General features: G+C 35.3%; 1 protein-coding gene and 3 pseudogenes across 1 annotated transcript; all 4 read left to right on the plus strand.

Annotated features, from left to right (window-relative positions):
* The first annotated feature begins 1,128 nt into the window (after window positions 1-1,128).
* LOC125205190 lies at window positions 1,129-3,536 on the plus strand (annotated as a pseudogene).
* A 4,415-nt stretch (window positions 3,537-7,951) lies between these two features.
* Window positions 7,952-9,769, plus strand: LOC125206760 (annotated as a pseudogene).
* Window positions 9,770-14,056: 4,287 nt separating this feature from the next.
* On the plus strand, window positions 14,057-16,946 carry LOC125205187 (annotated as a pseudogene).
* Window positions 16,947-17,746: 800 nt separating this feature from the next.
* On the plus strand, window positions 17,747-20,894 carry LOC125206761 (mannan endo-1,4-beta-mannosidase 5-like). Its single transcript, XM_048105987.1, has 5 exons — window positions 17,747-18,036; window positions 18,317-18,511; window positions 18,587-18,709; window positions 20,229-20,431; window positions 20,504-20,894. Exons 1-5 carry the CDS (start codon window positions 17,761-17,763, stop codon window positions 20,892-20,894), a joined length of 1,188 nt encoding a protein of 395 aa, XP_047961944.1. The 5' UTR covers window positions 17,747-17,760.
* Window positions 20,895-21,333: the final 439 nt, after the last annotated feature.

Consider the following 21,333-nt stretch of genomic DNA (forward strand, 5'->3'; position numbering starts at 1 on the left):
GGAAAGTTACAGCCAGGCTCAAAATGAGGCTCCAGATTGTGACTCTCCAATCAGCCCATTGAATATGAGGCAGGGGTTTCTGGGTGACGTGGCAGTTTTGGATTCTTACAATCAAAATATACATACCGAACTGCATTGATATATCAACAAAATTGCAATCGATTTAGGACCACACGAAATCCCACCTCCAATTTGCATTATCCCATAATCCTCAATCCATCGCCTCTTTTCAGTTGTGTGTCAATCAGAAACGGAAAATGGCGGCAGAATCCGTGATGAAAATGTCATCCACCGCCATCTGCAACTTAAATCGGAGACCTCTGCCGCTTGTATCTCACTCCACTTCCTCTGCCGCAGTTCGTGTTGCGATTGCCTCTGCTTCCACAAATCTCTCAACTTTGCGCCAGAACCAGAAGAGGGGGAGCTTCTCTATCTTTGCCATGGCTGCAGGTATCTCTCCCCCCCCTCTCTCTGTGCGTGTGTGAAGTGTATCACTGCATTACAAGTATATTTTATGTGACTGTGTAAGCAATTGAGTTACAAATTCAGAAAAAGTGAGTTACATGTGCATACACACATTACGCACACACAAATAAGTGAATAACACACACTCACTAAATACACACACTACATGATACGATCCCACATCGGTTTCACACGAAAGTCATGTAGATCCCACATCGGTTTCACACGAAAGTGTGGAATAGCATATGATAGGAAGTCAACCTGTACCTTTTACCATGGTTTTGGGTTAAGTTAGGGCTTCCTATCTCATATGGGTTAAGTTGGGGCTTCCTATCTTATATGCTTATCAATTTGGTGCGGTGATCGTGGATGACTCGAGAAGTTCAGGGCAGAAATGCGGGCTGCTCTATTTTCCGGGAATCCGAACAACACTACTGGTTTGATCCCTAAAGATTCGTCTAACGGGCACAGCTCCAACACCAATGACAATCCCCACATTCGACGGATCCAATGCAATCGCGTGGCTCGCGGGCTGAACAGTTCTTCCTGGTGTCAAAATTCCACCAGAAAATTCCTGTTGTCCACCTCTAGCCTCGATATTCTAATGTTTCAACGTCCTTTTTCCCCCGGCTGCGGCATTTAGTTTCCGTGGCTGCTGCTAACCATACCAAACTCATGGTTTTATCGGCTCCGCCTACAACAGCCATGATGACAGCACCTCTGCTGTCCGCCAGCCCCGATAATTTGCAGATTCAGCCTCTGTTCTCTTCCTTGCTGAGATGTTAAGACAATTTGAGTAAGAATTGGCTTAATAGGAAATTAAACATTCAAAAGGCATACCAACCAATTATCACCACTTAAAATGTGGATAATAATAGTACAAAAACTGTATCCAAAAGCAATTTGAGTCTACGTTATTTCTTTCTCAGTTTGTTACTTGAAAATGCCTCTCACTTTAATCTCCTTATTACCCTTGTAATCCATCAATGCCACAGAGAGACCACTCTACACACCTCCAAAGCAATTTTATGTGAACTGTCGATTGGAAGCTCAAAACAGGAAAAATTGAACAAGTTATTTCCTCCAAATTCTTGAACATCATAAACGTATTGGTAAGAATGTTGATGAAATTGCAGAGCCAAAGATTTGGAGAAAGCTGGTTTCAACTTCGTTGGCTGCAGCTGTGATTTCCTTTACCACTGTTAACATGTCTGCCATGGCTGATCTGAATAAATTTGAGGCAGAAACTCGGGGAGAATTTGGGATTGGATCGGCTGCTCAATTTGGCTCTGCAGACCTCAAGTCAGTTTCTACTTAGTTTTTTAGTTTTTTTCAAATGTTTTTTTATATTTTTTGTTGTTGCTTTTTGGGCAGGAAAGCTGTTCATGTTAATGAAAATTTCAGGTAATTTTCCTTTTCTTTGACGATTAAAGCATAATTGTTACTCCACTAGACTGACTCAACTGTGGGCTTAAAACGATTAGTCCAATAAATTAACTTAGTGATAGTTCTAACACTATCTTCATTTCATATGTTATTCAAAGTTCATAGATTAACTTATTGACAATTTTAAACCGATGGTAATGATTTTCATCATTAGATGTAAACGAGTGAATTATGCTTCCAAAAATATGGAAATATAAACGATGATACACATGTATGAAATTAAGGGAAATGATGTTAACATCGAATGAGTTGTTATTCAATTTAACTTGAAATGGATGATACAGAAGAGCCAATTTCACAGCTGCTGATATGAGGGAATCGGATTTCAGTGGTTCCACTTTCAATGGGGCATATCTTGAGAAAGCTGTTGCCTTTAAAGCCAACTTCACAGGTTACTTACTGATTACATTGCTAATCATGTTAAGGGGTTTAGTTTAGATCAACCACAGTCATCCTACATTAGCCTCAAAGTTCTAATACGAATGTCCAAAGCACTGACTTGTAATAACATAACATGTAGTTCTATGGATTGAAAAAATTGGATAATCAATGAAAGTCAAAAAGTGTGAAACAAAAGCTATGCTGAGTTTCCGCTTTTCTCAAACTCCGTTTGTAAACATGTCGTTTCACAGGTGCGGATTTAGCGACACTCTAATGGATCGCATGGTAAGCTAATAGAAACACATCGGATTTCGTAGATAATTTCCTATTTCTTCAATTCTTGTATGGTACAAGTTGTTAAATGTAATATCCAACATTCCAGTGTAGCTTTTCCTGATTTTACGTCATCTGGTCTTTGTTGCAGGTGCTAAATGAAGCTAATCTGACGAATGCTGTCCTAGTTAGATCTGTGTTAACACGCAGCGATCTTGGTGGTGCTATAATCGAAGGCGCTGATTTCAGTGATGCCGTCTTAGACCTTCCTCAGAAACAGGTCTTTCTTTATCATCTTGCTCCACACTTACTTTCCACCATATTAAAATTGTTTGCCTTTTAGGGTGTGTTATCTCTGGTTGCAAACTTGTCATAAAAAAGAAGAGATATGAAAAGATAGAAATTTGGTCACACTTTAGTGATCCCACATTTATTTATCACATGTTCTCAAAGACGGTAAACATGGTAAGAAAAAAATGAGAGATGGACATGGAGGTGTGTGAATCTTTGAAATCCTTACAACCATGCTATGTTATCTTATGATGTTCAACACTAACCATGTTTTTGTTCGTGTTCGTGTTCGTGTAGGCGCTTTGCAAGTACGCCAATGGCACAAATCCAATAACAGGAGTAAGCACTAGAAAAAGCTTGGGGTGTGGGAATAGTAGAAGAAATGCATATGGTTCTCCATCCTCCCTCTGCTGAGTGCTCCTCCACCGAAGCTCCTCGATCGCGACGGTTTCTGCGATTCCGCCACCGGCCTTTGTGAGGCAAACTGACGGATGGTACTATCAAATAATGTTATGACCAAAGTAAATTGGATTAGATACTTTCACATTCATCTTTAAAACTTGGTTGAGTACCAATTTGTTTTAGGGAAAATTGTGTTTTAAATCATAAATTTTGTATATTTTTCAATGACCCCATAAAATTAAAATTTTGATAAAATTTGTTGTGACTTTTGTACTTTTGTCGCTGTATTTTAACCACTTACATTATAATCATCTAAATTGTATGGGACAATTGAGAAATGTACAAAAGGTATAGTATAATTTAATTGGTTGCTTGAAGTCAATAAAAAGTAACTCTCCCATCACCAATAGGAGTTCCATCTCTTTTCGCATAGTTTTAAAAAATATTAAAAAATGGATGAGAAAAAGTTAATGGAATATAGATCTCATTTGTATATACTCTTCCTGTCACAAAAAAATACGTGCATTTAAAATGTCACGAGAATTAATGCGTAATTGGTAAAGTAAGAGAAATGAGGAAACAATAATTAAAGTAGTGTTAGTGGATAATGAGACCCATATTATTATTAGTGTCCAATGAGTTGTAATGATGGACGTTCTGGTATAAGTTGTAAATAAATTGATATATATGAGTGATGAGTTGAGACAACTTTCCATAAATGGAAATGCTCATATTGTTATGAGACGTAAAAAAAGGAAAGCGCTAATATTTTTATGGGACAAAGGGAGTATTAGTTTTAAATGAAATTTAAGTGGAATGAGTTAATGGAATGTGAGACATACTTACCATTTATAGTAAAAATAAATCGAAACTTCTATTCGTGGATGGACTAAAATAGAAAAATGAGACTCTGATCATGGCAGAGATGAGGAAACATTATGTATGCTCATAATTGGATTATCTCTTCGTTGAGTTTTCTTGAACAGACCAGAGCTGATGCCTTCTTATTAAGACTAAATAAACGCAAAGATATCGAGTATATAAGTATAGCTATAGGTCGGTTCGGATATCGAACACGGGAATAAAATCACAGATTGTCTACCTTCTACTAAACTTCTTTTACTATTTGGAAAAACGAGCAGTTTTGAAAACAAAAACAACTTGAAAGCAATAAAACAACTAATTGCACCAAATTAGAGAGATAAGAGAATTTCGAGGATGTGCGTTCGGTTATGGTTATACAAGTTCCAACTACAATACCCGTCACGTTACTTCGATAGACGAGTCACACTAGTTATGCCCATGCGGTACAAGCGTAGATTACTAACACTAGGGTTGTCAATCCTAGATTCGTAACTCCTAAAAGCTCCTAAGACCCTTGAAAAGTCTCCATCTCAATTACAGTGCCATTTTAAGGAAGCTAATTGTAGTCTACTAAATGGAGCTAACTCGCCAACCTCCTCTCACGATTATGTAGCAAGTTATACTCCCTCCGTTTCTTCATAGTTGAGGCGGAACTTTTCGACACGAAGTTTTAGAAATAAATGTTGGGTGTGTTAAATAAATAGATAAAAAGTAAGAGGAGGAAAAGGTAGAAAATAAAGTATAAAGTGAATAAAGTAGAAAGAATAAAGTAAAGAGAGTAAAGTAAGGAAGAGAAAAAAGTTGCCATATATGGAAATGACTCAACTATGAAGAAACTTCCCGAAATAGAAAAATGATTCAACTATGAAGAAAGGAGGAGTATTAAATCTTTATCGAATGTGTCACTCAAGCATGAAGTATTCGAACAACTTAGGGAAGAAATGAAGTAAAACAAAAACGGATATTAAATAGAAAACGAAATTGTATAATAAAAGTCGTTACTAACACCTAGAATCCTATGAGTTTAGTTACACATAATTGAATGAACTAAAAACATAGAATGGAGGAAAAACAAAGTGAACATAAGAACTAAAACAGAGTAAAACCCAAGGTTGAATCCTTGTAGCCTTGATCTTCTCTTGATTAGTCTTCAACCTCTTGCATAATGAAGAACTCTCTCAATTTTATGCTCTAGAATTATGAGGCAAAAAAAGATCCAAATGAAGAGGTTTGAGGGTATCTATAGAGGAAATTTCGAGCTCTATCAAACAAGGTAAAAGTGGCTAAGTTTAAAAAATTTTGGGGAGAAAGTAGGTCAAATCATAAGTCACGTTTTCGCGGCGGGCGCTGCACCTTGGCCAGGGCGAGTCCGCATAAGAGTGCAGCCTCGACTCTTGGACACGGTCGCTACTGTGTTGCAGCGGTCGCGTAAATAATCTCGTAGCCGGAAGCTCTTGTAGCGGTCGTACGCACTCTCCAACGGTCATTTGGATGTCTTCTTAATTTCAGCACAACTTTCTCCGGACGGCCGCTACTTGTGCGGTGGTCGCTGGGCTCTAGCGGTCATTGTGCATGTTGCGCGGACCACTTGGACTTCGTGAATGCTCCAGATTTCCAACTTCGACTTTTTCTGTCTTTTTAGGCTTAAATATACACAAAATATCACAAAACACGTCAAAATACCAAAATAGAGAAAATATACAACATAGGGGCATGAATTGTGATTTTGACATTGAAAACAAACGAAATAAAAGGCCTTAAAACGTGCAAACTTATTTTTGTTTGTCCTCGAACAAAACAATAAAGACACAAGAATAGACGCATGGAATGCAAAATGAATAGACGTCGTAATTGCCTCAAAAGATGAAAGAATAGATTAAGCATGAATTAACGCAATCAAGTCAAACAAGGCTTATTAGTGCACTTTCATTACTAACTCGTGGAACACCTTGAATTTAATCACTCACATGTGGCAAACTTCCAAATATGGGAAGTGTTCTTTCTCTCTTTCTCTCAAAGTGTATACCACTCAAATCATACATATGTTAGATTTTAGTATATTGGAAAAGCATCTTTCGTATGCTTGTATATGTAATAACTCTTCTATCCATTTTTACCATTTAAAGAGAAAAGAATATTTTGTTACAATGTGTTTTGCTTATGGGTTACTTATGTATTTATGAGATGTTGAAATATGTTTTCCCTTTAAATATATAGTTTAAGCAAAATGAGTCTAAGTCTTCGCACAATAGACAAGTTGTGAGCGGCGTTCACGTAGGTAATTTGTCGGTTCTTGCAGAAGGAAAACTGTTTCACAACCTAGATAGGCACAATAGACAAGTTGTGAAACAGTTTTCCTTCTGCAAGAACTACATGTTACCTACTTTGAACCTATCAACTCCTACTATGCGAGAGACTTAGACTCATTTTGCTTAAGCTATGTCTTTAAATGGAAAACACATTTCAACATCTCATCATACATAGCAACACATAAGCAAAACAAATTGTAACAAAATAATCTTTTTCATTAAATGGTAAAATGGATAGAAGAGTTATTACATATACAAGCATTCGAAAGATACTTTTTCAGTATACTAAACTCTACGAGATGAAGATGCGGCATTACTTAGAGCATTATGAATGTGTATGGTTGTGTATATAGATTTGTTATTAATACGTGAAGCATTAATTTAATTATTTATTTGTTTACGAAGTTATTTTTAATTCATTTGAACTAATTTAATTAATTCTTTAGTGTTTGCCGATATTTAAATTATTTATTGTTTTTTTACTTACTACGTCTTAATAGATTTAATTTATTTAATACTTTATTTGCCTAAAATTTTATTTAATAATGTTCATTAATTATTGTTTGTTAGTCAATTGAACTATAAAATCAAATAATTCATAAATTTTTTTGATATTTAAACAAATAAAGTTGTGGTACTATGATTTATGTAATAGTAATGTATTTTAATTTATATTTCAATCTGATTGTAATATTTTTAATATATTCTAATTTTTTAAGTTAGCATAATTTTTTTATATAATATGGATATAAGAACTAAAATACCATTAAAAGTTTTCGAAAGATGAAACTTTGATGAAGTCAAATCAAATAAGTGTATGGTGTATTTTCCAAATATAATTGTAATTTACAAATTGAAATAAATCACAAATATCTTAATTTCTTACTAATAAATTTGTGTAAAGTAAATGTATTCAAAACTAATAAATTAATCTGTATTTTCACTTTGTCACCAATGGTTAATTATCATTAATAAAATAATTTTTATGTGAATTTTTATTATAGAGTAATATTTAATTATTATTGAAATTTTAAAATATCTATTCTAAATATACAATTTTAGTAGAATAATTTCAGATTTTACCTACTATCATGTGTTCAATTATTTGCCAATTTTTATTAAATTTGTTAATTTCTAATTGTTGTTTATATATATAATTATTTTTGTTTTGTGTAGTGTAGATATTGGATTATTATAAAGTAAATTAAGATGATGCACATGTGGTATATTAGTCTTTTAATCAGTACACTTTCCCACTAACTGGCAGTAAATTATGCTTATCCATTAAGGGTGAGGGGATTAACATATTTCCCGCAAAATATTGTAAACCACATTATTATTTATGATTAAAAAATTTGAAAGTATAACTAAAATGATTGGAATATAAATAAGTACTGTTTGAACCGGCAGTTGAATTGGAAATGGAAAAATGGTACCGTTAAATCCTCACCTCCCTCTCACTTTTACAATTCATTAACCAAATTAGGAAAAAAAAAACTAATCTCTATGAAACGCTGGATCTAATTCCCCCAAAATCCTAATTCGAAATTCCTAGAATTCAACTACATTGATTTGGAAGGGAAGAGGCTTTCCTCATTTGCCCAGAAATGGGGGATTTCAATTTAGCATTAGTGATCGTGGCCATTGTCGTCTGCGTTCTTGTGCTTATCGTCAATCTCTACCTCCTCGTCAATTACCAGCACCCAGATGATGCAAATCAGGCTTATATCCCCAAATTTATCGTCGTTTTGGGCCTCTCCATCGCCTCCATCTCCATTCTTATGCTCCCTGCCGACGTCGCCAACCGACAGGCCTGCCGCCACGCCATTTACAACGGTGCTTGCAATCTCACACTACCAATGAAAGAATTGTGGCTCGCTCTTTATATTCTGGATGCTATTCTTGTTTTCTTCGTCATTCCATTTGCGATGTTTTATTACGAAGGCGACCTGGACAAGTAATCAGTATTTTTATTCATGTTTCTTTACTTTTTCTTTGGACATTCGTGAATGGATATTGTTGCTGGGCTTCCAGGACGGTGTGGAAGAGGATGAAAAGCTCATTGTTGTGGGTGATTTCGACAGCTGTTATTTGTGTACTTCTTCTGGGAATTCTATATGGCAAGCTTTTTTTTTTTATCTTTTTTGGAAAAATAATCATACCTTATTTATAAGGGCAAGTATACTACTTTGAGTTTGACTATTTTTTCTTCGTTTTTATTTCTAAACCTAAATCTATTTTTGTGATTATAATTGGTAATTTATCAATAGTACCTTTTTGCTTGCCCCATTATTCTTATCTTATTGTTTTCCAAGTGACTGCTCATGTTACAAAACGGTTTAACCATCTTGATTATTTGCATCATATGATTCTTATGCATAGTGTTGGCATCTGAATTAGATGTGTTGTGTGGTATTTTGATTCCTTTCATGAAGGATAAAGGATAAAAAGAATATGGAAATCTAGCAAGTAGGGGCTAAACTTTTGCTCGAGTTGTCCTTGCGTCTCATTGTTTAAAACTTTTCATTTATTTTGTGATTAGGGTTTTTGGGTAAGGTGGATTTTACTGTTAGACACCTTTCCGCATCCACACAGGCATTCCCATCATCATGGGACTTCAGCAGTGGTCAACAATGTGTCGGTACTGGTGCTATACAAGTAGGTTAAGTTTATAACTTATTAGTACAATTTCTTGTTGGATTTGCTTTATAAGTTTTTACAACAACTATCATTTTCATTTTTAGTGCTCAGCATATTCTTCCAATGCTGCATCTATGACAACATGGACCACGCGCACTACCTTCCCTGAATATATTGTTGCTCTTACTACAGTCGCTGGATCTATTTTTTACTGTATGATCCTCCTTGCACCCTTCGCTACAATTCCATTTTGCATGCAATTTTTCAACTATTATTATGATCATGTTTTCTGCGTGCTCCAATATATAGATTTTTGGTGGCGTCGGTATAGCTTGTCTCCCACTGGGACTTATAACTGCATTTATCCACCGACCAAAATCTGTTATCACACCTCCCAGTATATCAAGGTATTTATGCTTCTTGTTTCATTATCTTTTTTCTAAATACACCTGATGGTAGAAGTTTATTTTTTGTAAAATTGAGCTTGTACACAAAATTTTAAGGTGGAGCATGTATTTTGTTTCACTTAGGAAGCAACTGAACTAGCAAAAAGGGCTAGAGAACTGAAGAAAGCAGGTGATGGACTTCACCAAGAAGAAAGGAGTGGCAATAAGGGAAGAAGATGGCGTAAAAATGTGAAAACTGTAGAAAAGGTTGGTTGTTACATCTTTTTGGACTCCATTGTCTATTGCAATTAAATCATTTGTAATAGTATATAATACTCCTTCGTTCCTAAAAGTATGAACTATTTCTTTATTAGTCAGCCCGAAAAGTTTGAAATTTCTAATTTTGGAATAGTTAAACAACACATTACCCTACGCGTCATTTTATTTAAACTTATACAATTCAACACTATTTATAATGTGGAGCCCACTCTCCACTAACACTACTTACCTTACCTTTTATATCTCTCTCTTACTTTACCAATTATACAAAACCATGCGCATACTTTTCAAGGACGGGGAGTATGATATTTTTTTTACATTGCATAGGAGTATTTTATTAGAAAATGTTTTTGACTGGATGTTGACCAGCTTGTGCAATTTTGATCTCTAAATCAGGCTAATTGCTATCTTTTGCAATTTCACATCGTTATAATAATAATTACTCTGGCGATTTAACTTGCTCGACAGCTTCGTCCAGTAGAACATCTAGGGATTTAGACACCTTATTAGTACAAGATACATGCTCATGAGTTCTAGTACACGAAAAATTCTAGGTGAACCTGCACTAGTGACTGAAGCAAACAGGTTAAAATTCGACGAGTCCCTTCCTTGCAACTGAGAATTGCAGCACACTCTGTGACGAAGAGACCCAAATCAGTCTTCAGAAGTTAGTTTAGATATATTAAAACTAAACAAAATCCAGAAAATCAATCACCACAAAACTCCAACCTGGAAACTCAAGAAATAAATTTCAAGATCATAAAGAATGCAAGTTTCCAGCTTTGAAGTTGAAAATATTGCCAAAGTATGAAATCTTAGCTTAAGTAAGAAAAGTGACTGCAATTTTGTGTGATGAAAAAATACAGAACCTAAAACTGAAAACCATAAATTTATCAATACATACATTCATCACCCTGTCAAGGTTATAGCTCCAAAATGCAGATGTGACGCCATTTACAGCAAGCCCACATAGAATTGAATCAAGAATTTATTAAAGCTAAAAATTAAATTGTGGGCTCTCAAAAAAAAAGCCAAACATAGCTGCATGCATTGGCATACACATATCACTGCAAAATCAACATATGATGAAACTCAAGAACTGAATCTTTAGTACTCAACTATCTAAAAAAAATCTTCAATCTTTAGACGCTAAAATCCAAAAAGAAAGAGCCCCATTGGTTGAGAATCTTATACCTGAAAATGGGGGGTCGATGTAGGAGAGAGGAAGGGTAGATCTTGTTGAGTGTTGTGATGGAATTCTTGGGCAAGGAAGAGAGATTTGGTAAGGAATATGATGGAGTGAGGGAAGATGCGAACGCCATTGTTGGTGATTGATTTGCAGAGCTAACTGAGTGTGTGTGTGTGTGTGTCTGGCGGCTGATTGTTACTGATAAATGTAATGAGGTGAAAAAGGAAACTCACCTTAATTTATTCTAATATTGTTTCTCTCTCCTCTCCTCCCCCTTATTTTGAAGAAAAAATCATTTTTTACTTAATAAAAATAAAATTTTCATTTAATACTTCCTTTGTTATGATTTACAGTCAAGTTTTATCTGGCATATATTTTTAATTTATAAAAGAATATCGATAGAAAAAATCAAATTAAAAAACTATGTCATAATATAATATGAGTAAAATGAATTAATAAAATAGAAAGTCCATTTATCATAAAAAAAACATTTAATACTACTATACATTCCAAAATGATATTAGGTTAGCACTCAAAACAGTATTGAGGTCTAATTATTACCAAAAGATGTGTATATTTTCAATGGACTAAAATTGTTGAAGATTGTTAGTTTGAGTACTGTGAATTACTGCATATTTAGGAAGGCAGTTGCATTCCTAACTGTCTCATGTTTATAATGATTTCAATTTACTCTGCTTTTCAAATTATGTCGTTATTTCTTGAGCATCCCTCTGTGGTGTCTAATGGCCACTTAGTGTTGCCGGTAGGATTCCCCTACGGCTAGCAAAAACATGTCATATTAAAATATAAGAAAACGACAGCACAAATAGTAGTACCACGTAGATAGGCATGTGATTAAATATGTTTTCATTCATTGAATACTCCACCCCCGATTAAGAGTTACATTTTTCCATTTCGGTCCTCCTCAATTAAGAATCACACTTTATTTTTATCATAAATAGTAAGAAGGTCTCACAATTCACTAACTCAATTCACTCACATTTTATTATAAAACCAATATATAAAAATGGGTTATATATTCCACTAACTTTTTCAACTAACTTTTCTTTACATTTTCCTAAAACTCGTGTTCGGTCAAAGTGTGACTCTTAATTGGAAATGGAAGGAGTATTATTTAGACAGTATCATTTATAAATTTATGTTGTCCTATGATTCCTATTGTAATTTCTATCAATATTATAAGTCAATTAGGAGCCACTTGGTCTAGCGGAATGAAATGATGTTCCTATTTCAATTCTATTTCTTTATTTTTTTTTTTTTTTTAATTTTAAGAACCAATGTTCTATTCTATATAGAAATAGTCATTCCTTCCATTATACCATACTAAGAAGTCTCTTAATATTTTATTTATAACTTTATGTAAAGAGAAAAAGGGGATTAATAAAATGGGATTTAAACAATTTGGTATTGGTTCCCTATGATTTTGTATTCATTAAAATCTAAGAGCATGGTGCTTTTGCTCAAGACCTTGGACAACATTATTCATGAGCTTTATACCATTTATATTACCTAAGGCACAAAACTTACAACAATTCATTCATTCCATCACTATTCATATATTTACTATTTTAGACTATCTCTGTCTTTGATAAATAGAAACTTTTGAAACGGCACGAGTTTTTAATATACAATTGATAAAATTAAAAACGAAGAATTGGTAAAGTAAGAGAGAGGACGGAGAAAAATAGTAAAGTAAGAGAGAGGACGGAGAAAAATAGTAAAGTAAGATAGATGAAGAGAAAAGGTAGTGGAGATAGAGTTAGTAGATTGTAGGATCCACTTCTTAAAATAGAAAGTTTGTATTTTTAAGAGACGACTCAATATGAAAATACTCCATCTCTTCCTTAAATTTTGTCATATTTTGACTGGACAAGGGTTTTAAGAATTGTGATGAAAAGTTAATTGAAAAAATTAGTGGAATGTGGATCCTACTTTTATATACTAGTTTTATAATATAATAATGTGAGTGCGAATAAGTTAGTGGAAAATGAGATCCACCACAAAAATTGGTCATAAGTAAAATTGCATAAAATTATCTCATGCTGAATAGGAAATGCTCCATTTTAGGTGAGCCAAAGGGAGTACTATAATATATAGGAGAGAATAAAGTAAAAGAGATAATAGAGAGTTAAGTATGAGAGAAAATGAAGTAAGTGAGATTAGATTACTTGTTTTTAGCCACAAAAAAAAAAATTAAGTAACATGGAACAATCTCAAATGAATCATGACTCAAGTAACTCGGAACGAAGGATGTAAAAGATTTGACAACACAAATAAAATAAATAGATCATACCAAAAACATCATTATTTGTATGGTTTAAAGCGTTGAATAGAACTTAGTGAAAATTGTCGTGGCTATTGTAACAATACACAATTACACATAAAATAGTCGATCAACTCACCTTAAACAATAGAGTGAACTACGTAAATGGTCTATGGACTGTCTCTAGACTTTTAAAATATCATGAAAAATCTCTAAACTTTGAGTCTTGCTCGTTTCAGATACTTTTGCACTTTTTGTTACTTTTTTCATGCTGTTGTTGAGCCCCAAACCATTGTCTCATGTTGGGCTACTGAAACCGACCCCTTCGTCAATAAAGAGTACGCGTTTCTCGTAAAAAGATGAAGCGCAATATGAGATTGCCAACCGATCGGGATACGAGGGTGTTGGGGATGATGTCGACGACTGGCTGAGCAACATGTAGAAGTGTGTAGAAGGTTTTTTTTTAATGAAGTACTCTCTCTCAAGTTACTTGAGTCGTATTTCATTTTAGGTTGTCCTAAGTTATTTGAGTCATAACAAAACATCTAACCACACATACTTTATACTTTCTTTTACTCTAGTCTCTCTTTCCTCTGTTACTTTATTCTCTTCTATATTTTATATTTATTTTATTTAACTCACTAAATACAATTTTTTAAAATATCTGATCGAAAAGAAACGCCTCAATTAACATGAAACGGATGGAGTATGTTTTGGTGTTTTCTAATCTGTTTTTTTTTTGTAATATTCTAATTAATTTTATTTTTATTATTTTAATATTTGATAAATATCAACAATAAAAATGAATTAAATTGGAGGCCGATGAGATATGATGATGTGAGAAATTTTTAGGAGCAAATTTTGGGAGGGTTCTCATTTCTCCATATTGTGAATGCTCAAAACCAGCAATCCGAACTACCCCACAAAATTCCGACGTGGCATTGGATGTGTTCGACGCCAGGTAGAATAGAAAAATCAAGTCTTCTTCTTCCTCCCTCAGGCCTCAACAGACATAGCGAGAAGAGAAGAGAAGAGAGAGGGAGAGATCTGAGCTGGATCATCTCAAAATTTCAACAATTCTCTTCAGCACCGGCACCACCACCGCCAATTATGTCCATAAATATGAAAACCTTAACGCAAAGCACAGTGCAGGACTATCAGATCGGCTGGGCGGGACCGGGTCTCGCCTGGAAATTGTAGTCCGCCAAGTCACGAGACGGCCACGCGCCGGCGGTATATGCGTTTGGGTGCTGGACAAGAAGGCGCTCTGTCTTCTCCAGATTGCAGAGATATTGGATTCTCTTCATAATATTATCCACCGGGCTATATCTCCTGAGGTACGGATTTCTATTCTTCACTGTAATTTAAAAATACTTGTATTTATTGTGAAGAGAAGTAATAAGCATCAATTTGTATACGTTGAACTTTTTAGAGGCACTCTTTGAAGCTATATGGAGGTAGAGAGCTGAGAATATTATATTAGCATTATTCTGTACGAAGTCGGTCAGGAACCTTGTTGCTACTTATACCTCGGTATCCATCTTTTAATGCCTGCCATTTGCCCGTTCACTTGGGCATCAATGCCATTCTGTCTTGGAGAGTACCTTGTACCTATGGATGAATTGATGTGCCTTGTCTATGTGGTAGACTATCCTTATTAGAAGCTTGGTGGTTTTTGGTTTTGCCATTTTAGCAGATCAGTCTTCCAGTGATTCTGCCAGCGTGCAAGCATTCCATTATGCTGTGAGTCATCGATTTGTTTAAACTTGTGGTAAATACTCATATTATTTCTTTAGATGTTGTGTTCTATGCTGAGTATGCGCTCTGGATATATTATAGTAGAGTATATTTTATGCTTTTAGCTGGTTTCTATTCGACCATTCTTTTAATGTATCATTCTTCTTGTCTTATTACTATGAAAGAACATAAGGATCTACTTCTAGACTTCTAGTAGTTGTGGTGGTGATATAGCCCATAAACTAGAAAATGAATTAGAAAAATTTTATGTATATTCATAACATTCACAAATCTCTTAGCTATCCTAGCAAAAAGCTCTATGATGATACAGATGCTCGCTTGCAAGAGGAAGTTCTCAAAAAGACAGTTTCGCTTGCAAAACAACTGGATGTTCAGGTAATTGCTTAGTTTTGTTACATCTGGTTTTCCCAATGAAGCTATTATTATTTCTAATCTTTTCCATCATGCAGCTTGTGACGAAAACTATCCTACCTCGTGTTCATGGTTTGGCCCTCAGAACAACTGTTGCTGCAGTATGTGGTGTTGGTAAATGTTTGTATTCCAAGCATTAAATGCATCCAGTATATGATTTCATAACTTTTTTCTCAAAAATTGCAGGTGATAGTGAATGCCCTCTTATGTTTAAGTGATATAGTTGTTGACCATTCTGCTCCAACACTCATGTGTACCCTTGGGGTTGCAAATGCAATATTGAAGCAGGTCTGTGTTTTTTTTGCGCTCTTGGACTTGGTTTGAAGGCATAATCAATACACTCTTCATCTGACATCAGTCATCTTTATTTCTCTTACTAGTTGAGTTCGCAGCTGTGGCAGGATTTCCATCTTTTGTGCAACTATGCTCGCATTGAAGTTCCATTATCTTCGTCTGTACAGTCTGGACATCCATGCAACTAATTATATTTGATTTTCCCCCATTGTCTGTGTAGGAAAATAGAAGAAAAACGAGGAGTAACGTTAACACAATCTGGACAGCCGGAACCAAAACCATCACCTACAGTTGAAGGACTCTATCAGGACAAATGAATTAACTTGTCCCCACTGCTCCGTCTAATACAAGGCGCAGTGCAGCATGGTACGAAGACTGGATACCTAATAGGGGAACTGCAACTGCCCCACCGTCGTCATCTTCAACACAAGCAGCTCAGCCTGCAGTATCGAATCAGTCTGCTCAAAGCAGCTTATCCTTGAAATCATCTGCTCCCTCCATTCAGCAACCACCTTCTTCATGCCCTGCAGTTGATGTTGAATGGCCTCCCAAAAATTCATCAAATGCTGCAGATCAATTTGGTGGCTTAGACATTCTAAACAGAAACAAAAGCATCTCAGATACAAATTTGGATGATATAGATCCTTTTCCTAACTGACGACCACGGCCTACTGGCACCGCAAATGATTCCTGCTCCATGAACAATGGCTCCACGCCATCATCCATGAACAAATATGGGTTCAACAGCAGTTCAACATCTACCAGTGGTTTGAACTCTCAATCTTGGGCATTTAGCACGCGGACCCAGAATCAAGGAAACAATTCATATAGCAATGGTGGACTCAGTTCACAATACCCTCATGGGCAGTTGAACCAAAACCACAGTGTTTCAGGTTCTTCCAATCAGAAGGCAGCAAATTTGGATTCGATATTTGCTTCTAACAAGAATGAGCACACTGCACTAAGGCTCGCTCCACCTCCTGCAACTGCTGTTGGTAGAGGGCTAGTTAGGGGAAGTCGAGGGCAAACTGGTCAAACGAAATCTAGAACCGAGCAGCCCCCTCTACTGGACTTGCTGTAATCTACATACAACTATGCCCGCTGTCTATAGTTGGTTTCCAAGGTTCAGATCTTTTGTCATCATCTGCCCCGGCTTGTAGAGTTCACTTTTTCCTTGAAATGTTGAGGTTTTGTTCTATAGAATGTAAACCGAGTTTGTAGCATAGTGTGGTATAGGCTATTTTTCTATAAAGTTTCTTTTTTTCTTTTTCCCATTGAATGAAATTTTATTTCTTGTTGATAATATTTTTATTCTTAGACTCGAGCAACTCCCATTGATGGGGACTACAAACAATAAATTGAAGTTTGATTGTTCTGAGATGGAATAGTTGTGTACAATGTGATGATCATGGGGTGGTTTTTAAATGAGTTGTCCAATGATCTATCTTATGGGCCTTGATTCTTCTCCGTATAAGTGTGAAAATTTAAGTAATCACCGTTCACGTATCATTATGCGCCTGTGTCTAAAAAAAGTTACCTATATCTCAAAAAGTTAGGACTCAATCTAAAATTGGTTTATTTAAAAGTTAACACGTGTCATTAAAACTATTGTACTACTAGGCCAGATCATTAAGCAAAGTGGCACACTGAAATTGTGATTTAGGCATGGATAAGGATATATTATTGTAAACATATATGATAACAAATTTAGGATAACACGTCCTTTTTGAAATATAATCCAAACCCACGACCAATATGACACCTATGTATTGTTATTGTCTTCATGAATTTGCTCTCTTTTATTCTTACACACACGTTACCATTGTTTGGAAGATTAATCAACATTCCAATCAGACCAAATACATACGTGATACGTACAGATGTTCCAATTTTGACCTAAATTACTAAGTCCACGTTCATCCACACTATTGGTCACCACTAGGTCGGCCAACACAATTCTTAACTTAAAAATGAGGACTGCCTCCATTCATTACTATACAACTTAGGAGTATTATTTATAGCAATTGACTCGACCGGCATATATCATTAAAATAGCCGAAAATGGTGTCAACTACTTGGATTATAGCTATGTTTCTCTTGTTAGAAGCTCAATTTAGCCAAGGCCGCATGGTTCCTTCAAATCTAGGTTTTCTTGTACAAGGATCGCCGTTTCTCTTCAATGGTTTCAACGCTTACTGGATGATGAAGGTCGCCTCCGACCCCGACAACCGCCACAAGGTCACCGATGCCTTCCGGGAAGCCTCCGCGGCTGGGCTCACTGTCTGCCGGACTTGGGCTTTCGGAGATGGAGGCGATCCCGCCCTCCAAATATCGCCCGGGGTTTACGACGAACGTGTCTTTCAGGTACAATTACATGTCATATTTCACTATTCACACATAGTTAACATATGCGGATATGACACAAAGGAAGAGGTCAAAGGACTTAATTTTCTACCAATATTTTTTTATTTTTGAATCTCCAAATTTATTCAAATTTTATGCAAAAACCTCCATCCATTCTCTCAATCATTTAAAAAGTGGAGTATATATATTTTCGAATGTAATTTAGAAAACACACTCTAGTTTGCACCAATGTTTTTTATCGGCGTGTGAGACTTACGAGTACTTTTTTATGTGCGTGTAGGGATTAGATTTTGTGATTTTTGAAGCTAGGAAGTATGGAGTACGTCTCATTTTGAGTTTTGTGAATAATTTTGATGATTTTGGAGGTAAAGCGCAGTATGTTGAATGGGCAAAAAAGGCAGGAGCAAACGTTAGCGGTGATGATGATTTTTACACAAATCCACTCATCAAAGATTACTACAGGAACCATATAAAGGTAATATGTAGGTTTGTTTAATTAAATTAGTAGGAGTACTATTGGTATTTGATAGTACTACATATTAATTTGCAGAGAGTGGTGACGAGATTGAACGTTTTTACTGGAGTTTCTTACAGAGACGAGGCAATGATCATGGCATGGGAACTCATGAACGAGCCTCGTTGCCAAACTGACTACTCTGGAGCAACACTCAACGTGAGTTCTCCTACACCAGATGAGATACTCAACTCAATATTTTAAAAACCAGATCGCTAAGGCTAAGCAAACCAACAAAACTATTTGATTCATAATTCAACCCGTTTAACCACTATTGGTTGAGCTGAATTGCCAGAGCAAATATATATAATTATATAAAATTTAGTGAATGATAAATTTGTTAGGGAGAATTCAAATATTGAACAAAACGGATAATCTGAAAGTCGTGAAGATATCACTTTCAGATCAATTCAATTTCGGTGGTTCTACCAAAATATTTGATCGGATAAAAAAATCAGAGCTTCTATATGTTAATGTTTTCGAAGTGTTTATTGAACCAGAAGAATCGATCAGATTTTGAAGAAGACGAACCAGTGCATCTGCTGATGAAACAGTGCATCTGTTGGGAACATAACCGAAAATAACTAATTTTCAAAAGGTTTTCGAAATTGCAAATTAGTCCTTTGACTTTCAGAAATTACATTTTCGGATGAATTTCTTATACAGCAACTTTGTTGCCATCCAGCCAGGGGCTGCCGCCCCTTGGACCCCGCTACCCGGGGGCGCTGCCCCCGGACCCCCGTTCATCTAACATCATAATGAATTCAAATAAGCGTGCACTCCGCACCTCCAGACTTATATGATGTCTCATTACGACAATACTGATCAATCAAGTTAATCCAATTACACTAAACTATCCAACAAAATTATGATTAAATAGTAATACTATATATAATAAACACATTGATTTAGTTAATAATACAATAAATAGAAATATTTAAATTAGTCAATTATTTTATACATAAATCAGTTAGTCACATGATTTATTTTATTAATTTTGAATTTGTGATTTAATTACTATCTATAATAATTAATCAATTTATGCATGTACTCCCTCCGTCCCCGATTAAGAGTCACACTTTTCCATTTCGATCTGTCCCCAATTAAGAGTCACACTTCATTTTTACCATAAATAGTAAGTAGGTCTCACATTCCACTAACTCAATTAACTCACATTTTATTATAAAACCAATATAAAAAAATGGGTCTCACGTTCCACTAACTTTTTCAACCAACTTTTCTTTACATTTCTTAAAACCCGTGTCCGGTCAAAGTGTGACCCCTAATAGGAGACGGAGGGAGTAATACACAAGAGATAAAAATATTAAATGATGAAATAGGAAAAAAAAAAGTAGATAAAAATACTATACTATGTGTCTAGTGAAAGTTACGAGAAACGGTTTCTTAATATCAAACACAAAATTAATAGCTAATGTAGATAATTTCAATGTTTTATAATAAGAATAATTAAAGCTCTGCCTCTGAATATGTTACGAGAGATTGTTCGAGTCACCAGTTGGTTCACGATCAAACCTTCCGATTTTACCGTTCAAGATGACTCAACTATTCAGAGATTTTATCGTGGTCGAATTGATAGAACCAGTATATAGGCGGGATCCGTTTTTTTTAAACACTATCCGACAAAAGCCTAGCTAATTAATTTGTTAATGTTGAATAGGGATGGGTTCAAGAAATGGCAAGTTATGTGAAATCTATTGACAAGAATCACTTGTTGGAGATAGGAATGGAAGGTTTCTATGGAGATAGCATCCCACAAAGAAAACAAGTGAATCCTGGGTACGAAATCGGGACCGATTTCATTAGTAACAATCTTGTTAAGGAGATCGACTTCGCCACCATCCATGCATATCCTGATGTCTGGTTCGTCATGAAATATTATGCTATCATTAATTGTTAATTAAGTAGGGTTAATTAACATACAATTTGGTGTAGGTTGCCTGGGAAAAGTGAGGATGAACAGAAGAAATTCATGGAGAGATGGATGTGGAATCATTGGGAAGATGCAAGGAACATATTAAAGAAGCCATTAGTGATTGCTGAATTTGGAAAGAGGAGCAAAGATGGTTTGGTTGAGAGAGACTTGTACATAGGGAGTATCTATAGAGATATATATAGATATGCAACAAGTGGAGGTACAATGAGTGGAAGCTTGGTATGGCAAGTGATGGCACAAGGGATGGATGATTATCACGATGGGTATGAGATCATCTTATCACAGAGCCCATCAACGGCTGGGATCATTTCTAGACAATCTCATGCCATGAACGCATTAATGTCTCAATTCTTCACTAGGGACAATAATAATATTATCAGATTAGCATGAAGGTTATATATTTGAAATCTTATATTGTAGTAGTAACTTTAAAGTTTTAATTTAGAGTAATGTTCTATATAATTTGTAGGTTAGGTTAGATAGTAATTGGAATTTGTGTGGTCAAACGTCAATTTCCCAATATTTCAGATTGAATTAATAGAAGACAACAATAACAAATGTGAAATGAGATCGAACAAGAAATATACTCCCAAGATTTACGTGGTTAAGCAATGAGCCAATGTCCAGAAGTGAGTTAGGGATATCTTAATAATGAACAACCAAGATTACAAAAACTAATTAGTACACCAAGAGTGTTCGGTTGACAAGACTAAATCTCATGATTAAATATGTATCATGTTTGGTTCATAAGATTGATCCCCTCAACTTAATTCTAGTTGGATAGTCTCATGATAATTAGTCATAGCTTCCCCCCAACTAAAATAATCCT

This window comes from Salvia hispanica, chromosome 2 (assembly GCF_023119035.1).
Source record: "Salvia hispanica cultivar TCC Black 2014 chromosome 2, UniMelb_Shisp_WGS_1.0, whole genome shotgun sequence".
NCBI classification, from domain to species: Eukaryota; Viridiplantae; Streptophyta; class Magnoliopsida; order Lamiales; family Lamiaceae; genus Salvia; species Salvia hispanica.

Excerpts from the sequence above, each read along its gene's own strand:
- LOC125206761 (XM_048105987.1), top strand. The coding sequence starts at position 17,761 with ATGTTTCTCTTGTTAGAAGCTCAATTTAGCCAAGGCCGCATGGTTCCT. Across the intron at positions 18,037-18,316 it reads ACGACGAACGTGTCTTTCAG|GGATTAGATTTTGTGATTTT; the intron begins GTACAATTACAT and ends ATGTGCGTGTAG. Across the intron at positions 18,710-20,228 it reads ACTCTGGAGCAACACTCAAC|GGATGGGTTCAAGAAATGGC; the intron begins GTGAGTTCTCCT and ends AATGTTGAATAG.